The following is a 24,122-nucleotide window of genomic DNA, read 5'->3' on the forward strand; positions in this document are numbered from 1 at the left end:
TGTGTCGCCCCCAGGGCTAGATGATGAAAGGGCCGGTTCTATGTCTGATTTTGTTACTAGGATGGTGGAGAGGTTGAAGGTAGCCTTTGGGACTCTAAAGGTTCATGCCTCTGAGGCCAAGGAAAGGCCAAAAGCTAATTATGTGAAAAGGTTTGTCACTGGGTTTATCAGGCAGGTGGTTTCCCTTGGTTTTACGACGGTTGGACGTACTTTTACGTTTGTGGAGGGGAGACTGTACAGTTGCTGAAAAAGAGAAGGTGCCAGGTTACGGATGCACTCATATTTTTTGGCTCCTATCGAGTTACTGGAATTAGGAGATATATTAATGACCCTAATGAAGTCTCCAAATATAAATATACCACAGAAAGTGAATGGCTCTGTAAAACACTTGCAAAAAGCTCATATTGTCTTAAATAATAGCGATAATTACTACAAATGACAATACATACCAATCTGGGTTGCCAGGTTGGCTGCTCAATCTGCTCAGTTTTACCAATTTTATGGCTCATACAACCCTTCATGTGTCCAACAGCATTCAACTCTTGCCCCTTGTGAAGACCTTAGTCAAGTTTTCAGCTACTCTGTTTCCCTGTCAGAAATTTGTTCAAATTTCTTCATAACTGTTTAGCCCATTTCAAAATTTTATTCTTTAGTCAAAAATAAACAAAAAAATTTAAAGAGGTTCATAGTGATGAGGTGAGGCTTTTAAACTGGACTTCTTTTAGCTTTCTTTCAACATTGGATTTCTGCTTGCACACTCCTCCATTAAGGCCAGATTTGCAGAATGCTGAACTAATAATTGTCCTGTCGACAGATTCTCCCAACTAAGCTTTGGATCTCTGCAGCTCCTCCACAGTTACGAGGGGTTGCTACCCTGATAAATGTTCTCCTTGTCAGATGTGTCCGTCTTACCCGTAGATTTGTAGTTGTCCCATACTCTTGCATTTTTAGATAATAGCTTGAACAGTGCTCCATGAGATTTCCAAAGTTTGGCATATTGTTTTCTAATCAAACCCTGTTTTAAACTTTTCCATATCTTTCTCTCTGACCCGTTTGCTGTGTTCCTTTGTCTACATGATTCTGTTTGCTCTCAAATGTTCTCTTACAAACCTCTGAGTTATCCACACAATTTATACAAAAATTACATTTTAAGACAGATGGGTTCTATTTAATAAGTAGTTGATCTCTGAATGCAAATGGTTGTACTGGAGTTTTTTTTAACTGGAATCAAGGGGTAAACAGGGCTAAATACATATGCAGGCCACACTTTTGAAATCATATAGTTTCTCGTTTGAAGTCACAATTATGCACAACTTGTGTCGGTCTTTCTGGAATATTTACCAGACTGAAATTTGCTATACAGAAGTCCATTCTCAAGCCCCATTTTAATCAGTTATTTAAAAAAAAAGAACATCTCCTCAAGTTTTTCTGCATACGCAGGTTTATAGAGTCAAAGTTAATTCTTTACTAAAATCTCTGTTTACCCCAAAACATCATATGCAAGAACAAAAACAGTAGAACCTCTAAGTATCGAAAACCAACTGGAAATGAACTTTTGCACGTGTAGCCATGTGGTTCAGTGGTGAAAATAACACTGCTAACCACAAGGATTATAAAAAGGACACCCACTCGAGGCGTCGTCTCAAATCTTCAACAGATTCTCTTCAAATTGCAGCTGAGCTGACAGCAATGAACCCCACTGAAGCTTACCCTGCTGAGGTTGTTGCACTCCAGGACACGAGTTATGGTTGGTTCCCTGGACAGCCTGGGGGTCCTAGAGTAGTCCAGCACACCACTGTGAACATCCCTTTAAAGCCTCAAAATGACCATCTCATCTGGTCGCTTTGCAACTTTGTCTACGGAAACATTTTCTGCCTTGGACTGGCGGCTCTAATTTCTTCTGTCAAGGTGAGTTTGTGCAAAAACGTCCTTAGAATTTGTCTTTAATATAAGCGGCTTCTGTTCCTGATTAAAAAAGAAACAGGAAAGCAACATAAGAATAAACAAGAGTGTTGAACCTGGCTTCTGATGCACAGTGTGGTAAGGGGCTTTTTTGCAGTTTATTTGTTTTACACTCTTGGACAAACTTGGATCACTTAAAATCTAGAGGCTAGTACTTATTTAATCATGTAAGATTAAATACTGATACCTTCAATTCACAAACTTCAATATATATGCATTACAATTATACATTATAACATACAATACCTTAAAACTGAAAGGAACAAGAGGCTAAAAAAGCTTTCTGCACTTTCTACTTTGAAAGAGTCTGCGTTTAAGTTTTAGTAACTCAAAAAGTCAGTGATAAATGACTGGGATAAAAGCTCAAGTTGTTATATGGAAAATCAAAGATAAATGTCCCGCCTGCTTATAAATCAATGTAAAAAGTGCTTTGTCTTTCTGATACTCAAATGTTTTTTGCCTATGATGGAGTAGATAACGTGTAGCAATTTAAAGTTTTTTCCATATTTTATTATTGATGAAAAAAAATTTTTTTAATCACATTTCTGTAATTGGAAGAAAGATGGTGTCTCCTTTTCATGATGATAAGTCCTATTTCAACAAGAGACAAAGCAGTCATGATTGCTGCCAAAGGCAAAGTTTCTGCAGACAGTAGGGAAAAACCCAGTGTTCTCTGTATGAGTCCATGAATATTTTTACTGTTTTTAGGCCAGAGACCGGAAGGTGTTTGGAGATCTGGCTGGAGCCCGACATCATGCCTCTTCTGCTCGCATTCTCAATATCGTGGCCACAGTTCTGACAACTTTATCAGTCTTTATTACCATAATTGTGCTTGTGCTCATTGTTAGGAATGTGCAAGCAAGCTATTATTCACACTACTATTACAACTAACCAGCTTTCATACTAGTAGTACTAGTAGTAAGGTCCAAGGCAGTAAAGAAGAACTTAATTTGTTTAAAGTTTGCTTATATAAAAACTGCAATGTGTGTCTTAGCTCAAAGGAATGTGTTGGAAGATTTGTACATGAATAATCATTGCTTAGTTTAAAAAGGTTCTTTATCCTTATGATTTGCCATAAAAGACATTTTCAATTATTTAGTTGGGTGAACTTTGATAAAAGTGGTTTAAATACTTTTCACATTTGTTTTCGAAGTACTTTTATGAACTATTAACAGAATTGTCATCTTGTCTTAAAGTTGCATTTGGGTGGTTGCTATGCAGATTGAGCAGGATCTTGTGTGTGTGTGGAGGAGTTGTGGGAAGCAGTCCATTGGCACCCCAGCCAATCTTGATGTCCTTGGATGCCAGATGTGGACGTGTGGGCTGTATCAGTTTATGGACAGAACCAGTTTTATTCAGTAGGACTTGTATTTGTGAAACTGTGTGTAGCCACACCCATGATTCTGTCACATGAGTGATTTTCTGTCCTTAATAAAAGGCTGTGACACAGGGCAGCTCCTTTGAGAGAATGAACTGTCTCTCCCTGGCCAGCCAAAGATAACTTTGACTCGCTTGTGTCTTCATTGCATACCTTCTCTGAGTTTATCATTATGTCTAACTCTGACAGAAGGAAACGCTTGTTTCATAATAAAAAAAAAAACAGAAAACATTCTGGTCTTTAAAACACAGAAATGCTCATTCTTGTTAGAATTATGAGTCTGAGAATATTATTCAATATTTAATATTAATATTTTATCAAATAATATTTCAGTCTGTTAAGGGTTATCCTGTGAATACCAGCCCAGTAAGGCGATGGTATTAGGACAAAATAGAAAGGTGTGAGACAAGCTCTGACATTATTGAACTGCATAAACTCTGCACATATATGGAATGAATTCACTCAATTTCTTAAAATACAAGAATTTATTAACAAAAATAAGATAATAACTCAAAGTCAAAAATATTTCAATCAACAAATTCTTTACTATGCTAAAACAATCCAACTAAATTACCAAGCAGAATTAAAGAATAGGGAAGATTAATGTGCTATGTACAATATAAACAAGTTGATTAAAGATAATTGGAAATTATGACCAAAAGTGTGATGCAACATTACCATGCAATGTTTATGTTTGAGAACCAAGGATTATCTTGAAGAATCTGGAAGTGAAGTTAAGTTAGTCTTGGAACCAACTTAGGAAATAATCAGCAACATTTAGACAACCCTTCACAATGCAAGATCAGATAAAATATTATTTTAATAAAATCATATTTTAAAGAATGATCTGCTGAATAAGACCAACCTTCTGGATGACTAATTCTCAACGGTGTCTCATTAGCTGCCTTCATTTATTCAAATAATATTTGAAGAAATATTAAGGGGATATTTTGTAAAAAAGCCAAATCTTTCTGGAGAAATGGGCTTAATGGTGTTTACTTAGTTATCAACTCTAGTAAATGATGTTCAGGGACTATTATTCACTAGCTTGAAAACTAACAACCTTTCTGTTAAATACTCTTTAGTAGCAAGCACGTGTTCTTACCAGTTAGCAATTGAGCTAACAAAGAAGAAGATAGCTTAGCACCAGAAACAAACATACCTTTAAAATACATCAGTTATTATAAGAGTTAAAATGCATAAGCGCGGACGGCGCGTTATGAGCAATCTTCTGTGTTTAAAATCACCCTTCAAGTAAAGTTTGACTTAACTTAAAAACACACAAACACAGAACACAAACAGGGCACGTGTGCTGCAGATAGCCTGCTAGCACTAAGATAGCCGAGTTTCACAAAAACAAACTTCATAAATGAAAATGTTCAGATTATTTCATCCTAATTGTTAATCTGCCCAAACCTAACCTCATGAACCATGGTGAGGAAACGTTCTCCGAGGGGCGAAGCTTGAAGAAATGTCCACAGTCAACAAGAGGTTAGCTTTCAGTTAACCTCGGGGGTTGAGGGTGTGCTCGCTCTGTGAACAAAAGGGTTAGCTCCAGAGCTGTAGCTGGGCGGCCGATCCTGTCCGCTGCGGTCTCTGCTGTCTTCCTTCCAGACTGGGAGAACGCGTCTTTGCAGGTGTAACAGTAGTTAAGTTGTACAATTCCACTTGCTTTATGTATAAGTGCAATGGGGAAATAGCGCCCCCCTCTCGGTGTGGCTGTTTATATGCTGCTGGCTACGGTATTCGGTGCCAGTCTGTGAAAGCTGCACCAGAGGTGAGTTGCGTTTTTCAGCAGAGAGCATAGAAAAACATTAGCAATCCATAAAACATGTCTTTATGAATTTATATACATTGAGAGTGGTGGGTGCAAACTGGATGTGTACTTGACACCAGTTTTTGCACTTTCAGTTTGTTTATTATAGAAAGACACTCTGCATGCTAAAGCTAAACGCTAACATGAAGCTCTGTTGTAGTGTGCTTTACGAAGCTGAAGCCGATTGTACTGATAAGAACCCGTTATGTTCTCACGCAGGTACACAATTTTGTATTATATTCTTTATTGTACATTGTAATTTTTGTTTTAATAATCTGGCCAGTCTGTGAAAGCTGCACCAGAGTGTGCTGTACGAAGCTGAAGCCGATTGCACTGATACGAACCCGTTATGTTCTCACGCAGGAAATAAAATGTCTGATCGACCAGAAACTCCTTGTCTTCCTTCATAAAAAAAATCACACAACGCAGAGTCGAGGGGTTATTTGGTCTGCTCTGAGACTTTGGAGTGCAGCAAGAATCAGTTACACAGGGGCTTTTCTCGAACACCGTTTGCATTTGCGGGGGCTCGGAGGGACAGTCAAGCAATGCTTGTACCTTAATTACCTCGTTCATGAATGAAAATACCGGATACACAGACAGTATTTCATTCTGACTTATCTTTGCATATGATCGCTTGATCTTATGACACTCTTGGATCCAGTTTGAAGAGTTTATGTCTTTTTGCCAGCAAAGAGACATCAGCGCGCTTTGTTCCCCTCCTATCCCGATGGTCACCGGTGTGGAAGAGAAAGACTTGTGGGAAGGTAGGGGGTTTTAAGCGGGCAGTGGCATCATGGGAAGTCCTCTGTTACCCCCCCACCTTCCCCCTTCTGAAGTTGTGCTGAAAGTCTGTTAAATGCAATTTATTTTGAAAGTTCCAGAAAAGTATGTACTGGAGTTTAATGTTGAAATCCATGGCTGTGGGTCCCAACATTCTGTTGGGTAGAGAGTCTCCAGTTTATTTCTTAAACATAAAAATATTGTGTGAAAAAGTGACCAACTGGGGATAATAAAGACAAAAATTCTTGTTATTGGATATGAAAGCTCAAACTGACATATGAATCAGTACATTTATTTTATGTGGTCCAATAAAGCAATTTCAATAAGAATACGGAGCTGTAAATTCTCCACAGCAAAAGTGGGAAGTGATGGCATTTGTCCGAATTACAGTGCAACAACCATCATCTTAACAATAGTAAAACTTCCAACAAAAACATGATTTAAACTAAACAATGATAACTTAGATACATTTTCCAACAGACATGAAAGACAAAAATGTTTGTTACAAAAAAAGGAAAAGTTTTGTTGTTTGTTTTATTGAATTCCTGACTAATTGTGAAAAAGTGAATTCATTGGTATCAAAATGTTTGACTGCATAAAGAGTTGTTTGATTGTTCCTCTGTTTTGTCTTTTCTTTTGGTTTTATAAATACATGTGCTTTTCGTGCCTTGTTCATGTATACTTGACACACTGTGTATTATTGTTGGAAATGTACCAGTGTGCTTGTTCAAAGTATTTTTTGGTGTAAAGGAATAAAAGTGAGGTAAATTCATCTTCCTGTCAATTTATGTATTGCTATAATGTTTAACCATATAAGATTAAATGTGATGTATAATCTCCAAATCATTTGACATACAGAATATTATGTGTAATATATACGTAAATATATACTGAGAGATAGATGCTATCATATCTGTCTAATTATATAAAAAATATTCAAACATACTTCTTGAACTGCCACCTTAATGTGGTGGAGGGGTATGAGTGCTCGAAAGATCCTAGAGGCTATGTTGTCTGGGGCTTAAATGCCCTTGGTAAGGGCTCCCATGGCAAAAGGGCTCAGGGTAACAGGTCAGACAAAAAGTGGTTCAAAACGCCTTCATGAGGACCACAAAATCGAGGCATGTGACGTTGCCTGGGGTCGGGACTCGTTGAAGAGAGCCTGGTGCCCAGGTTGCTCCTCACGGGACCCGTCTGGGCCAAGCCCAAACAAGAGATTCAAAGCCATCACCCAGTGGGCCCACTACTTGCAGGGGGAGCCATAAGGGACTGGTACAAAGAGGATCGGGCAGTGGACAAAAGTGGAGACCTCGGCGAACCAATCTCCAGATGCTTAGGCTGGCTCTAGAGACGTGCAATGTCATAGAAATAGTTGGACTCACCTCCACGCACAGCGTGGGCTCTGGAGCCCAGCTCCTCGGGAGAGGTTGGACTCTCTTTTACTCTTTTACTATGGAGTGGCCTGCAGGGAGAGGTGGTGGACTGGGGTGGGCTTGCTTGTTGCCCCTCAGCACAGCCACCTTACCACAGTGCTGGGGTTTACCCCGATGGATGAGATGGTCTCATCCCTGCGCCTTCGGGTCGGGGACAGGTTTCAGTCTACAGGCCGAGTGGTAGTGCGGAGTACCCGGCCTTCTTGGTGTCGCTATCAGGGCTGTTGGGAACGTCTGGTGAAGCCCCCAGCCGAGTAAGTATTCCCACCTCCGAGAGAGTTTTGACCAGATTCCTGGGGAGGTTGGAGACATAGAATCTGAGCGGACCATGTTCTCCGCGTCTATTGTCAATGCTGCTGCCCGTAGCTGTGGCCGTAAAGTCTGCAGTGCCTGTCGTGGCAGCAATCCCCGAACCCGGTGGTGGACACCGGCAGTACGGGATGCTATCAAGCTGAAGAAGGAGTCCTATCAGCTGTGGTTGGCTTGTGGGACTCCTGAGGCGGCTGACGGGTACCGTGAGGCCAAATGTGCCACGGTCGGGGCTGTGGGCGAGGCAAAAACTTGGGCCTGGGAAGATTTTGGTGAGGCCATGGAGAAGGACTACTGGTTGGCCTTGAAGCGATTCTGGCTAACTGTCTGTCGCCTCAGGGGTGGGAAGCAGCGCTTTGCCAACACTGTTTACAGTGGTGGTGGGGAGCTGCTGAACCCGACTGGGGACATTATGGGGCGATGGAAGGAGTACTTTGAGGATCTCATCAATCCTGCTGTCACGCATTCCCTGGTGGAAGCAGAGGCTGGGGACTCAGGGTTGGATTCTTTCATCGACCAGGCTGAAGTCACTGAGATGGTTAAAAAGCTCCACAGTGGCAGGGCTTTGGGGGCAGATGAGATCTGCCCTGAGTACCTCAAGTCTCTGGATATTGCGGGGCTCTCATGAATGACATGCCTCTTCAACATTGCGTGGTGCAATGTTGGGACAGTGCCTCTGGATTGGCAGACCGGGGTGGTGGTCCCCCTTCATAAGAAGGGTGACCGGAGGGTGTGTTCCAACAATAGGGGGATCACACTCCTAAGCCTCCCCGGTAAGGCCTATACCAGGCTATTGGAGAGGAGAGTCCAGCCGATAGTCAACTTTAGGAGGAGCAGTGTTGTTTTCACCCCTACCGTGGAACACTGGACCAGCTCTACACCCTCTGCAGGGTACTCGAGGGTTCATGGGAGTTTGCCCAACCAGTCCACATGTGTTTTGTGGACCTGGAGAAGGCATTTGTCTTTGTACCTCGTGGTGCCCTATGGGGCCCTTTATTAGGAGCCATCCGGTCTCTGTACAAGCGGAGCAGGAGTTTGGTCCACATTGCCGGCACCATGTGGGACCTGTTCCCGGTGCATGTTGGACCTTTGTCACTGGTCCTGTTCATAACTTTTATGGACAAGATTTCTAGGCCCAGCAAGGGACCAGAGGGGGTCTGGCTTGGAGACCAGTGGATTTCGTCTCTTCTTTTTGCAGAGGTGCTGGTCCTGCTGTGCCCCTCTAGCCAGGACCCATAGCATGGCCATGAACTATGGCCATAGGAAAGGCCACACAAGAGTGTGCAGAGCAATAATCAAAGCAAAAGGTGGCTACTTTGAAGAACCTAGAATATAAGACATATTTTCAGTTGTTTCACACTTTTTTGTTCAGTATATAATTCCACGTGTTAATTCATAGTTTTGATGCCTTCAGTGTGAAGCTACAATATTCATAGTCATGAAAATAAAGACAACTCTTTCAATGAGAAGGTGTGTCCTAACTTTTGGTCTGTACTGTATATATATATATATATATATATATTTCAGTCCTCTCTTTCTCCTTTTTGCCTCTTTCTATCATCACTCTTTCTATCCTTTGTGCTTCGTTCCCTCCACTTTCTCTTCTCTATTTTAAATTGGTGAAGAAAAATTACCTGCCTACCTGTTACACAGAGACAAACGCAGAGTTGACTTGCAATGTAGTGACTCTGTGGAAGCTGCATATAAAGGCCAGGATTCAGCTGGAGTTCTGGTTCCACTCAATCACCCAGAATATGGATGTTTTTAAGGAGCAGTGGACAGAGGGTGACATCCTCTACAGCGTTACTGATGATGGGAAATTAGAGTTGGGTGATTTTTTTACTGTGAGCAGTATTGTTTGTTCCAGCTGTTGTAAATTTGTGTAAATAATTGAGTGTTTAAAAAAAAAAAATCATCTCTCTTTTCATGATTCTTTTTGTCCTCTCTACTATCTTTCTCTTCTTTCTGCCTCATTATCTTTCATGTGTTATTTAGCCTATTGTTATGGTGCCCAGGAGGTGCAAACCAATTTTACAAAATCTGAAATAATTTTACAAAGCTTGAGACAAATTCACATGTCAGAAAACAATTTAACAAGAAGTGAAACACTTTTACAAGTCCTGAAACAAATTTACATTTGAGAAAACAAATTTACACTTTGGAAAATAAATTAACAGTTGTGAAAACAAATTAACATTTGAGAAAACAAATTAACATTTCAGAAAACAAATTAACATTTCAGAAAACCCTTTAACAACATGCAAAACATTTTTACAAGTCCGAAAACACGTTTACAAATGACAAAATCGGATAAAAACGTAATCGAATGTACCAACTCCGAGGCTGACCTGGAAGTGATAACATGAACTCTCATGGTGATCCACCGGGGCTGCTGCCTTATTCCGGTCTACCGGAAGTAACAAAAAGTATACTGTGAACGCGATGAATAATAAAACTTAAGTGGTAAAAAGGGAGGCACTAAAATCAAGGCAGTGAATGAAAACAGGCGATGTTAATTTTGATAAACTTAACATTAATATTTACTATGTTAATGACTTCCAAATTCACGGATTCTAATTTTCACCTAGGAGAAATAACATGTTGGTTTTTATGGAGCTAAATTGGGGCCATAAAGTTTGTTCAAATGAAAACAAATTTGAACCTCAAAAATAAATGTTTGTGCAAACAAAAAAAATTTAAATCTGAAAAATAAAAGTTTGTTCAGAAGAAAAATAATTTAAACCTAAAAAATAAAAGTTTGTTAAAAAGAAAAATAATTTGAACCTGAAAAATAAAAGTTTGTTCAAAAGAAAAACATTTGAACCTGAAAAATTATTTTGAACCTCCTCCCAAAAAAATTTTAAAACTGGAAAAAACGTTTTGCAACTGAAAAAAAATCAGATGTGAAACTAGAAAAAACAAGTTCAAAACTACTTTTCAGATTCAAGTTTTTTTTTCGAACTTGAAGATTTTTTTTTTGCTTCAAACTTTTGACCCTGTTTTGGCGTGGGGGGTGCGAGGTCTCACATCACGGGGGTGCGGAATCATGACTGACAGCTCAACACAGCGGCTGAACAACATATTCACAGCTGTTGCATTCAGGGACCGTGGGAACTGGAATATCTGTAATACATCATCCATGTTCTATATATATGTGAATGATTTTGAAAGATAACATGCTTCACCGATAGAAGCAGCTTACGTGAATACACGACGCGCATCTCAGAGGAGAAAATATGATCTTGACAGATTTGTATAGCATTTTAAGTCCGTGTTGGAGATTTCCCATGCTCTCAACATAAAGCAAAAGAACCGCCAGACTAAGCGGCGGTATGAAACCAGATGCAAAACGAGCCGGTATTTTCTGAATATCCTTGCATAATTAAGCCTGGACTTGTTTTCACATCTACTGGACTCGGGTTTCGGTTTCTGGTGCATTTTTGATTTAAACCGTTTGGTCTTCATTTAGTGAAGTGACTCACAGCCGGGCTTTTTGTTCTGATCTCCGCTCTTCATTGTCAGCTCAGCTGGCCGCCCTGCAGCGCACGTTCATGTGTTACAGATCAGCTGATCTGCCTGACTGGAGCAGAGGAGAGGCTTGTCCGAGCTGCCGCACCCTGTTGGCGGTCAGACCTCTCGGAGTTTCTCTGGTCCTTGGTCCCCAGAAGCAATCACACTATATCTAACACTGACTCTTAAAGGAACGACTCTCAAACAATTTCTAACTTTCAGCTCCTTTAATCTAAATTAGGCAGATGAATGATTACAGTGATCAGCGCCGAGGCTTGTCTCGGACCGTTGCCGTCTGTAAAAGGATGACAAAAGCCCCGATAGAAGATCACATGTAGTTTTATATCTGGCACTCCGATGCAATGGATGTGCACTCCCTCAGTGTTTATCAGTAGACTATGTGTCACCATTGTGGTGTCTATCTGGTACGTTGTGTAGTAGCGGGTGTCCATACTTAATCTAAGTGTGCTGCATTCTAATCAAACCAGTTACAGCCTGCTCCACCATCAAACCCAGTGCCCCAGCCACAGGTCATTCATGACAAACCTTGGGCCATTTATCCTTGTAATGTGTGGTGATGAGCATTCTTGTCCTATTCTAACAAAAAGGAAACATTAGAACTGCTTTATATCATTATGGTATAAATGGGAAAAACTGCTATGAGTCATATAAATAAAGGTTATCCTTAACAGGTTGATATGGCATAATTTAGGGCACAATAGTCCAGAAAAATATCAGCGCCCCAGAAACTGTCGCCTCTTCCGTACTTGATGTCGCGCTCGCTGGGCCGGTGATTCAGCTCGTGGGCCGGTGGTTCACGGGCTGAAGTGAACCACCGGCACTGCATCTGTGAAAGGCGGTTATTAAAAACTAAACATTAACTAAATAAGAAATGCCTAAGCCAGCGGTCCACCGGGGATTTCCTCGGTTGCCCCGTATGCCAGTTTGCCCCTGGCTGTGAGTCACTTCACTAAATCGAGACCATACACGTTTTAATCAAAAATGCACCAGAAACCGAAACCTGAGTCCAGTCCATGTGAAAACAAGTCCAGACTTAATTATACAAGGATATTCAGAAAATACCAGCTCGTTTTGGATCTGGTTTCATACCGTTGCTTAGTCTGGCGGTTCTTTTGCTTTATGTTGAGAGCATGGGAAATCTCCAACACCGACTTAAAATGCTGTGCAAATCTGTCAAGATCATATTTTCTCCTCTGAGATGTGCGTCGTGTATTCACGTAAGCTGTTTCTATCGGTGAAAAAACCAATCACATATATATAGAATATCGATGATGTATTACAGATATTTCCAGTTCCCACGGTCCCTGAATGCAACAGCTGTGAATATGTTGTTCAGCCGCTGTGTTGAGCTGTCAGTCATGATTCCGCACCCCGTCATCTGAGGCCCCGCCCCCCACGCCAAAACAGGGTCAAAAGTTTGAAGCAAAAAAAAATCTGCAAGTTCGAAAAAAAACAAACTTGAATGTGAAAAGTAATTTTGAACTTGTTTTTTTCCAGTTTCACAGCTGTTTCACTGCTGTTTTTTTTGGGAGGAGGTTCAAAATAAATTTTCAGGTTCAAATGTTTTTTTTTTTAACAAATCTTTTTTTTCAGGTTCGAATTTTTTTCTTTTGAACAAACTTTTATTTTTCAGGTTTACATTTTTTTCTTTTGAACAACCTTTTATTTTTCAGGTTCACATTTATTTCGTTTGAACAAACTTTATGGCCCCAATTTTTTACAACACTCAGTTTTACCATGTTCAGTACTTCACACCTTCAAATTTTTGTTACTTTGACCCTTCATAGTTTTGTGGCACACATGATTAGATTAACTCGTTTTTGTTTTTCTACCAATAAAAAAAACAAATGTCTAACATGTTTTGTTATGATACTTTTACACATTGTTAGACCTGTGTGAGAATTTCCACACGGCTAATGTGTTTATTGTGTCTAAATGTGAACTAGCGTTCCTATAACCTCCATCAATTACGGCTGTGTCCCATTACAAGCCTGAGTAAATATCAATACAATTTAGTTTGTTTAAAAAACTAAGATATTTTACTAAGCATTTTATGTTTCAGTGGAAGCAAAGCAATATGGGAAGCACAGCGCCAGTTAGTGCAGCTGGTGTTTAGTACTATTATGTACAATGCAGTTTACATCTGCCAGGTAAACATTGTTTTACATGTGGTTGTATTATTTTAATCACCACTTCCAATAGATATGTTACTCATATGCATTCATCTTAAAAATGCCAAACACACTCACCTGCAGGGTAGCGGCAGCAGTTGTGCCCTCAATGCTAGCGTGTTAGCATCTAAAACAATAACAGCAAAAGCAGTTTGCTGCAAAGACAACATCAGCCTCACCTCTCCATAGACCCAGACTCATCTCTATATGAGTTCAAATCATTTTGAGAAACTGGTTTGAGCAATGAAGCCTCCTCTAACAATATTAAGCGCTGAATGGCTGATGTTCAGCTGCAGAGTCCCGACACAACTCTTGAGTTCCCATAGTCCTCAACATGGCAGTATTTGTGCATACTTAGTGAGTCTGGAGCAGGCAATGCCCCCTGCTGTTCGGCCATACGCATCTTCAAGTCACAAATGGTTTTGCTCCACTGTCTGAAGTACGTTTGGGGCATAATTGAAATTGTGTCACAAAGAAAGTTTAAGAAGCATTTGTGACTTACAGCAGCAGATCCATCCAGTTGTGTTCACTGATTTGTGATTGTGTTAAGGAAAAAAATAGTTTCTGGGAAGATGTTAATACAGATGTGTGAATTTGTTTTGTGCCATTTACTTTGGATCAATTGGAGCAAAACTGTGAATGTAAGAAGTTTTTGATGTGTCATTCTCAGAATGCAATGTGTGTATTTGTACTTAAGAATCTGAAGAGCTTTAACTGTTTTGTAATTGTAAATGACAGAATAAATTCTATAACACCTATAGCATTTCTCTCTGTTGCTTCAAATTTACAGTTACGATGCACAAATCGTTTTGTCCCAGAATTACCTACATACTGGAGCCTCCATTCCAACTTGAACTATCAGACAGATTCGGTAGAGCAGCACTGGATCTGTTCACCTCACAGGAAAGCGTGCAGTGCCAACTGTGGTTCCTGTGGCCTGATACCAGCTACGTGGAGGTAGACTCCATTTTCTGTCCATTTGCCTGTGTATTGTCATTTCTCCAGCACCTGATGAACAGAAACTTCACTTTTAGCACAATTAAAACAGATGCTGCAGCTTTTTCCTCCTGTCATGAGGGTTTTGGTGACAGAACCATCTTTAACCCCCCACTGATGTGAAAAAATTTAGTATCATAGTGTCATTCAACAGCAAGGCAACACAATACCCCCACGGTCCCCCACCTCTAAAACGAATATGGCGCCACTGTCTTAATCCAAGAAAGGGAAACAGGCTACCAAAGACAAGAAAAGAAAGAAAGGGAGAGAAGATCAATGGAGGGGAAGCAGCTGGTTACTCATTTGTTTGGAAAAGAGGCAGGCAGCACAACAGAGCTAACACACAGTTTGAGCTAATCAGCAGCAGTTGTCAAGTTAAAGGAATAGAATAATTATTATCATGAATTCTTCAGCATCAAACGTTATCACCACAGATCATCTGACACTAATATGTCATATGACACTTCGACTTGACAGTAAAAAATTGACTGCTTTTTATTATATTTTACCCCTTACCAAGGTATTGAGGTAGCAAATATTCAAACTTGAAGGCCCTAATGAGTGATCAATACATTTTTAATACAAACTGGTATAAAAGATATTTCTAAAAAAAACACCTTGTGTAATCTTGGCTGTAGTTTGCTTCATTGCTTACATTTTAGCAGAAAAGGCTGCGTCCCGTCAACAGATTCTCCCACCTAAGCTTTGGATCTCTGCAGATCCTCCACAATTACGAGGGGCCTCGTGGCTGCTACCTTGATCAATGTTCTCCTTGTCAGACGTGTCAGTTTAGGTGGACGGGTATGTCTTGGTAAATGTTTATGCACTACTTCGTGTCAGCCTTTGTGGAATATTTACCAGACTGGACTTAGCTTTTCAGAACTCCAACCTCATCCCCCTTTTTTAATAAGTTATTTTTAAAAGGAACATCTCCTTAGGTTACTCTGCATATGCAGTTGTATATCGATTCAAAGTTAATTTTAACCTAAATCTCAGTTTGCCCAGAAACATCATATGCAGGCACATGCAAATAAATGGAAGAAACCTCATCTTTGTTCTGAAGAATTAGGCTCTGATGGTACTGGTTTGAGCAGCGATGTTGTTCCTGGTCCAGCCACATGGGGCACGAACAAAGACACGTTTCTGCAACTCTCAACAGTAGCTATGTGGGGGGTAACTCCCGCTACCTGGAGGCACGCAAAAAGGCGTCCAGTGCTGGCAGCTCCTACGCTGTCCTCTTTTAGGCAAGGGGAAAACCCCTTCATTTAACGTGAATCATGTTCCGGGAGCTCTCTAGCTCAGAGAGAAAAAGTTTCAAGATACTCTTGTCTTACTTACCCCTTTCTGCATGAACAGTGGATTACTTGGACAGCAGATCATGCTTAACTTTGGGTGCTCTCGATCACCGGGCACCAGAACGGAAGAACCCAGTGTTCTCTGTATGAGTCCAGTTTTAACATGAATATTTTTGCTGCTTTCAGGCCAGAGACCGGAAGGTGGTTGGAGATCTGGTTGGAGCCCAACATCACACCTCTTCTGCTCGCATTCTCAACATCGTGGCCACAGTCCTGGCAACTTTATGCATCTGTATTACCGTAATTGTGCTCCTTGTTTCGGCTGTGGAAGCACGCGGTATTCAAGCTACCATCCCTCATATAATCACTACTACTAACCAAATTTCATACGAGATGAGGGTGTACCAAAATAAAATCAGTAGTACTAGTAGTAAGGTCTAAGGGAGTAAATAGGAAATTCATTTCTATAATGTTTGCTTATATAAAATATGCAGTGTGTCTTAGCTCAGACGAAAAGCTTGTTTCATAATAAAAGAAAAAAACCTAAATAACATTGCATAGTATGTTTGAATTTTCTCTTGTGTCAAGAAGAAAATGAGCTGCTTTCTATCGTTTTGTCCTTCTGATTGTGGGCCTAACATAAGATACAATTTATAAACACAGCACAAAGGTATGGACATGTACAAAATACCATTAGTGTCAAAAACCACTTATGTTTCAGTTAATATATGAAAAGGAGTGACATTCATCTCATATTCTTGGCCCCACAGATTGAAAGTTTTGGGGAACATGAATGTTGCTTTTAATGTGACTTAAAATAAGTAGGAAATGTGGTCTTCTTTACAGAGCACTATGTCACATTTTCAGAAATAATTTCCTTTCTAAGAACAGGATCTAAACAAACATATGAAAAAGATAGCTGGTTCATCAGGATCTTAGCCAGCTCTTAAAGCAGTGAATGGTAGAAAAAGCTAATAGATGGATGCAAGGTGGTTGAGATCAGATAGTAAATACTAATTGAAGATATGATGCTAATTGACAGATATCTTTGTCTAAATTAATGTTCAGAACTTCATGTTGGTAGATAAAATATAGTTCAGAACATGTAAATAAAAAGATATGGAAATGAATTATTTTCATCTTAACCGGTGTGAACTGAACTTTAAAGCAGTTCACACAGTTCACAATTATTGTGAGGGGTAGACCTCTGCAACAGTCAGTGGAAAAATACAGAACACCGTTAACCTCAGACATCCTCAATATAAAAGAGACACAGATGTCTGTAGTCACCTCTTTCAACAGCCACTGACTTTACAGGAATGGCATCAGGTCAAGCTGCAGAGGCAGTTACAATGCTGGAGATGAGAAATGATGGACGTCCTGGACAACATCAGCAGAATCCAATGGTGCAATACTCCACTTTGGAGGTCACAACTGAGCGTCCCAGGGATCACATCATCTGGTCGCTGTGCTGCTTCGTCTATGGAAATCCCTTCTGCCTTGGACTGGCTGCTCTCATCTTCTCCATCAAGGTTAGTTTCTACGCTTCTTCTGAAATAATGTCAGTAGAATGAAAAAACAAATTAATAAATAGAATGCAGAATAAATATTAATATAGAAATATTTCTAAGATTCTTTGTGAAACTGGATAATTTAAATTGTTTTTTAATTAATTTGTTTTGGTGCTTGCAGGCCAGCGATCGGAAGGTGGTTGGAGATATAGAGGGCGCTCGGCACTACAGCTCCACCGCTTGTTCCCTAAACATCGCAGCAACAGTTCTTGTTTTCATCATTTGATTTGATCAATAGATTTGTTCTTCAATAAATCTTCTTATCATGCCTTCGTGTGTTTTATTAATATAACGGACCAAATGAGTGTGAACAGGTCATACAAACAGTCATTGTAATATGCTCTCATTTTCATAACGGCAAGTTTTTATTTTGGTAATTACAACCTGTTGGAATAATTGAATAAAGATTTGTCTTATATTGTTCCTATTCTTTAACTTGACTATTTGATTATATAACCTTTCATGATGTTTGTATGAGTAAAGAATGTGATGAGTTGTCTACAGGCAAAGATCATAAATGGAGCTGAGCTTGCAGAAAATGAAGCAGTCCAGTTGAGAAGGTCATAAAGATGAAGGCTGATGGCGCTGAACAAACAACACACTGATCCTAAGATTGGAGGAGACTGTGGAAGTGTGTTGTTAAAAGTGCTGTTCAGAGTGGTGCAGGATCTGTAAATGAACATATCTTGACCGTTCTCCTCGCAGCGAGAATAATAACTAATTCTTTGTCTCTCTCTTCTTTTTGTGTTGTTATAAGTATTGTAGGTTGTTAAAACCTGACATTAATTTGGTACTTCGAGAGCCGGATTCCAACTACGCCTGATGATTCCAGCGGGTCGATAGACTCCAGGAAAAGACCGTGCGCACGGCTGTCTTCATCAGGGAGACACACAGACCCTTTCCGGGACTGGATTTCGGCCCGCCCGCTGGGATCTGACAGCTGACGGAACTCTGAGAGAGAGGAGAGGACAAAGTGGTGAGTGAATTTGGATTTAAAAAGTGTGACGAATGACTGGGGGTCATTGCGTGAAATAAAAAAACCCTGTACATCCTAGGCACTAACAGGTAACAGCAGTGCGCCGGAGTCCTGCTTAAAGATTAAGGTGAAATACTAAAAATTCTGTGTTTAAAGGACGGCGGAGTCCTGAGAAGTATTAAGAAGTAATACTGAAAATTCCACATTTAAATGTGTGCATGTGAGGAATGAATGGAGTATTTAAACCACTAGGTTTTGCCTCATACCAAAACAGTGGGATTGTAAGTGACTAACTTTTGTGGAAGCAAAGGCAAGATTTCTCCACTCGTAAGAGTTGAAGTGAGAATTACCACAAAAGGAGATTTTTCTGTCACCCTACTGAGCAGAATATTCCAGTATTTAGAATACCCTAGGTATTTATATGCTGGACCAAATTTAAATAAAAAAAATATATATGGGAAAAGGGGTGAGTAAAATAAACTAAAAATGAATAATAATGCAAAGATTGGAAATTTATGGAAGCACAGGATCAAATTAAAATATTAAAATTAAAAATATTTAGGTAAATGGATAACCACATATAATTATGATGGTCGATTAAACTCTCAAAAATTAGTCAATATACAGGATGCAATAATTAAAAGAACAAAACATAACCCAAGAAAAATGGACAAAGAAGGTTATGAGGATGTAGATTATTGGTTAAAAGTAACTAAAAAGAGAGAGATGTGATGCAGGAGATAAGAATGGACGTTTTTGTGGAAAGCAGAAAAGGTCAGAGGGCTAAGAAGTAATTTTTGATGGACTCGCAAAGTAGAACAGCAGGACAAAAGAAAGGGAGTAAAAAGAGTAGGTGGAAAGTTTTTGTTTTGTACCAAAGATCTGATGAGGTTTGACAGGATTGGATGGGCTAAAATGAGTCCCTTTGGTGAATAAATCCATCCCCACCATGGCTATACCTCATGTGTGTTTTATTTGTGTTTATTTTTTATTATTATTGTTTTGAGACGCTGAAGGCTGTTGATACAGCTTGTCACGGAGGTTCATGGCATGACAAGGTTTTTTCTCTGTGTAACCTTAGAAAATATTTTACTCTTTTTAACAGCAGAACAAACAGAGTGAGGGGATTAATCGATAGGCTTACAGTCAGGTACAGACGCAGAGCTGACTACGCAGAAATAGCCAGAGTGAAACAAAAAGAAGAAGAAGCCTTTGAAGAATATAGGCATTTTATAGGGTTCCCCACAGCAAATCTAGAAGACTATGTAAATCATGCCCTCCATGTAGAAAAGTAATGAAGGATGAAAAACCAAAAAAAAGATAGCCAGCACCTTTTTCCAGCAAGAAGAACAGATTTATTATCAAAACAGCAGAGGAAGAGGAAAATTTAGAGGCAGAGGACAAAACCGCAGGGGTCAGAGAGGAGGAGTGAGCAGAGGAAATTACAGACAATACACCTCAGGGTGTTGGTGTTAAAAGGAGTAAGACCACCTTATTACCACTATTAACTGGATGTTCTGAATAAGTCACCCCTAGACATAGGGACAGCTTCATTAACAGAAGGAAGAAATGTCATAACTCGACTACAAGATCAGATGACACCAGATGATCTACATATTACCATGTGGTATAAAAATACTCCTGGACCAGATAAAACTTACGAAGAAGCATTAAATAAAGTAACCCCTACAAAAGTCATGGTAACTTATGTTTATGCAGATGGGAACAGTACGTCAGTTGCTGAAGTTGTTAGCGGAAGATACTAAGAAGCTCTGCAAAATGTGGACACCTCCACACATATCTTTATTCAAGGATAAAGAACTCAAGTGGCATGATATGGGAAGAATAGTGCAGAGGGGAAAAGATGTCACAGGCTGGTTTGCAATAACAATGAATACAGAAACTAGTGTATCCACAGGATTAATTAGAAAATTATTATTTTGGACAGTGACAGTGCAGGAAGGGATACATTTGCATACAAAGCAACAATGAGAAATATTCCTTACTGAACAGGAGGAACTGTTTTTGAATGAAGTCCCTGATAAGTTATGGTCAAAAGACCCTACTGATGTGGGTTTAGTAAAAGGAGCATTACCTGTTCAGATTAGAGCAAAAACAGAATACAGGCCCAGTGTAAAACAATACCCTTTGAAACATGATAATAACTGCAGGGGTGATAATAAAATGCGAGGACTCACCAGGTAACACCCCCATTTTTCCAGTTAAAAAACAAGCTCCATCAACAGGATGGCGCATGGTACAAGACTTACAGGCAGTTAATAATGCAGTTGTTCAGAGAGCACCGTGTGTTCCTGATCCTTATACATTATTAAATTCCCTAAGACCAGATGCTAGAATATTTACTGTAGTTGATAGAAGCAATGCATTTTTTTCTGTACCTGTAGATAAAGATAGTCAGTTTTGGTTTGCATTCACCTTTGAGGGACAAAGATATACTTATACCAGACTATCTCAAGGTTACTGTGAAAGTCTAACTATATACTCTCAGGGAATGAGTGCAAGTATGGCCAAGTTTTACCCTCCAGGAGGTAGTCAGGTTTTACTATATGTTGACGATGTGCTATTAGCTTCTCCTGATGAGGAGACCTGTAAAAATGACATAATGGCATTATTAAAACATTTAGCAGAAGAGGGACACAAAGTCAATAAAAAGAAACTTCAGTTGTGTAAAAATGAGGTTAAATACCTAGGCCACAACCTTAGCGCAGGGGGACGCACAATTGTAGAAGAAAGAAAGACTGCAATATTACAAGTTCTAAAACCAGTAACAAAAAAGCAAATGATGTCCTTCCTTGGACTAACTAATTATTGTAGAAACTGGGTGCCAAATTATGCAGAAATAGTAACTCCATTAAACAAACTAATGTATGAAGAAGAGCTGATAATGACGTCTAAATTGAAATGGAGTGTAGAAACTGAAGAAGCATTTACCAACATAAAACAAGTTCTAGTTTCCAATACTGCTTTAGCATTACCAGATTATAGTAAACCGTTTGTTCAGATGGTAGATTGCAAGGGACATTTTATGACTTCAGTTCTGGTTCAACAACATGGAGATTAAATGAAAATAATAGCCTATTTCTTTTCAAAATTAGACAGTGTTGTGTGTGCGCAACAGTATTGTGTGAGAGCTGTAATTGCAGCCTAAAATGACAGTTGAAGTTAGTGCTGCAATAGTGTTATTTCACCCTTTAACCATAAGAGTTCCACATGCAGTTTCAGCATTATTACTGCAGAATTAGTAGAAAAAGAAGTAAAAAACTAGAAGTGATTTGCAGGATTATGAAATAGTTTATGTGAATGATTTCTTCAAAAAAAAATGAGAGAGGGAACACACAAACAGGATATGCGTTGGTGACAAGAGATAGTGTTAAAAGCAGAACAATTACCTTCACATTATTCTGCACAGGCTGCAGAGTTAATGGCGCTAACTGAGGTCTGCAAACTATTTGCAGATAAGACAGCAAGAAAGGCTGCAGCTGGAGAAATCAAAATATTAGTAATGGAAAAACAACATAATATAGACAATGTATAGTGTTAAAAGAAATGCAACAACAAAGCCCACTACAGGAGATAGAAATGTGGAAAAAACATGGAGCTTCATTAAAAGATGAAAACTATATTTGACCAGATAATAAACCTGTCCTACCAAAGAACCTATATAAATGGGCAGCAATATGGAGCCATCGTGTTTCATAATGTCTCAACAAGGGGGAATAGTAGGACAGATATATGAATATTATATAACATATGGATTTAATTCATAATTCTCATTAAAACAAATTTTGTAGAACATGTTTAACATGTGCAAAACATAATCCACAAGGGAATTTAAGACCACGAAGGGGACAATTTTCAAAACTAAGATACCCTTTACAAACAATTCATATGGATTTTATTGAGTTAAATCACAGTGAAGGAAAAAGTTCTGTTTAGTCATTATAGATGCATTTTCTAATGGATAGAACTATTTCCAACCAAACATTACAAGCACCTCAGGGCTAACACCCTAGAAGACCATACAGATTACCACAATTAAAAAATAAGTGGGAGTTAGATGAAGAAGCTAACCTAGCGTATTATATGAGGAGTATGTTAGAAAAGCAACAGAAACAAATTCAAACTAATGAGGAATGTTCTATTTCCAAGCAGGAAAACCAACTAGTGGAACCAGGAGATTGGGTGTTAATAAGGAGTGTAAAGAAGAAACATTGGTATTTCACCTAAGTGGGAGGATCCATATTAGGTATTATTAACCACTCTGACAGCAGTAAAAATAGCCTAGAAATCAACTTGGATTCACCTTATACATTGTAAAAAGGTCATTTTGGTTGAAAGCTCCGCCAGGGGAAGTGATTTATAGACTGATAATAGGGTGGACCCGGACATTTAGAGGCTGGAGAGACCCGAAAGTCAGTGAAGAAAATTAAGACACTGGAACCACTTAGAGGAGTCAAAATTTCAGCCAAAATGACTTTTAGATGGATTATCAATGCATTCCGATGCTGGGCATTTATATTTTTTCTCATAGTGATTTTTTTATTTTTCTGGTACTTCTGGGAACCAGTCAAGATAAATCAGAATGTAATAACACTTGCTATGAATCATATGAAATAAGTAGCGCTAAATCAAGGAAGGCAAGATAACCTAACTATGTGCACTAAACAAACTTCTTATACTTATGGCATTCAAGTGTGCGTGAAATATAAAACCATAGCTGTGGTGCTGATCCCACTCATTAGCTTGACCAAATGAGGAAGGAAAGGACAGGATTATAGGAGTTATAAATGGTACTTAACTAATGACAGAAGAGACACCTCATGGTCCATGATGGTAGCTGATGAAGGAAATAATTGGACACCAGAGTGAGGCACTACTGCTTATGCTAGTCATCAAAAGAAGTTGTTTAAGTTCCATAAAGCTAATAATGCAATCCAGGTAAAAAAGCGAAGAAAAATAATGTTAGGAAATTTAACTACAGATGACTAGTTCCAGGTTATTACAGGAGTATCAGGAACAAATAATAACTGGTTATTGATGGTAGAGCAAGCGGCTAACATGACTAAAAGAGATTGTGTTGTATGTATGGGTTCAAGGCTTTTATTATAAATAATTCCAGCTGTGATACCACAACTCTGTGTGATGGAAGTAATGAATCAAACTAATCCTAATGAAATGTGTCAACACTGGGATTCTGTTTTTCCTGTAACCACAGCAGATAAGAACAAACCAGTATTCCATAAACGGGTCACCACTGGAAACTACACATGTATAAATATGACAGAGAGAGGCAATAAATTGGGAAATCTCATTGCAGTATGGTGTACTGCAATTGTAAAAGTAAATAAGTATTTTAAACTAGTCTCTAGAGGAGACATTTGGTGGTGGTGTGATGACAACAGGTTGTTTGATCGATTGCCTTCAAAAAGTAACGGGACTCTGTGCTCTAATTACTTTATTGTTACCAGTTTCAGTATATTCTATGTAGATGAAGTAACAGATGGACTATCTAGTGTAATCCCACATGATTTGCATGATAGAAAGTGCAGAGCAGTAGCTTGGCATACTGCAGGAGACTCTACAAACAAAGATGCTATAGATGAATATAAATTAACTGATCAAGTAGCTGCCAGATTTGAATCAAGTATCAGTAAGTGGTGTACAGTGAACAAAAACGTGGACAGGATCAATTATATCCATTACAATGTTAAAAAACTAGGAAATTGGACAAAGTGGGTTTGAAACTCTCCATGACTAATTGGCTTCAACGTCCCTGATGGTATTCCAGAATAGAATTGCTTTGGACATGTTGTTAGCTGAAAAAGGAGAAGTTTGTGCTATTTTTGGAGAAAAATGTTGCACATTTATACCAAACAACACTGC

The 24,122-nt window shown here is 39.2% G+C and overlaps 2 protein-coding genes across 2 annotated transcripts; both read left to right on the forward strand.

Annotated features, from left to right (window-relative positions):
• The first annotated feature begins 1,671 nt into the window (after window positions 1-1,671).
• LOC124859803 (dispanin subfamily A member 2b-like) lies at window positions 1,672-3,440 on the forward strand. Its single transcript, XM_047352647.1, has 2 exons — window positions 1,672-1,908; window positions 2,671-3,440. The coding sequence occupies exons 1-2, from the start codon at window positions 1,690-1,692 to the stop codon at window positions 2,851-2,853; spliced, it is 402 nt and encodes a 133-aa protein (XP_047208603.1). The 5' UTR covers window positions 1,672-1,689; the 3' UTR covers window positions 2,854-3,440.
• A 13,550-nt stretch (window positions 3,441-16,990) lies between these two features.
• Window positions 16,991-17,468, forward strand: LOC124883199 (dispanin subfamily A member 2b-like). The gene is made up of 2 exons (XM_047390192.1): window positions 16,991-17,203; window positions 17,364-17,468. Exons 1-2 carry the CDS (start codon window positions 16,991-16,993, stop codon window positions 17,466-17,468), a joined length of 318 nt encoding a protein of 105 aa, XP_047246148.1.
• Window positions 17,469-24,122: the final 6,654 nt, after the last annotated feature.

Source organism: Girardinichthys multiradiatus, chromosome 2, assembly GCF_021462225.1.
Source record: "Girardinichthys multiradiatus isolate DD_20200921_A chromosome 2, DD_fGirMul_XY1, whole genome shotgun sequence".
Classification (NCBI taxonomy): Eukaryota; Metazoa; Chordata; class Actinopteri; order Cyprinodontiformes; family Goodeidae; genus Girardinichthys; species Girardinichthys multiradiatus.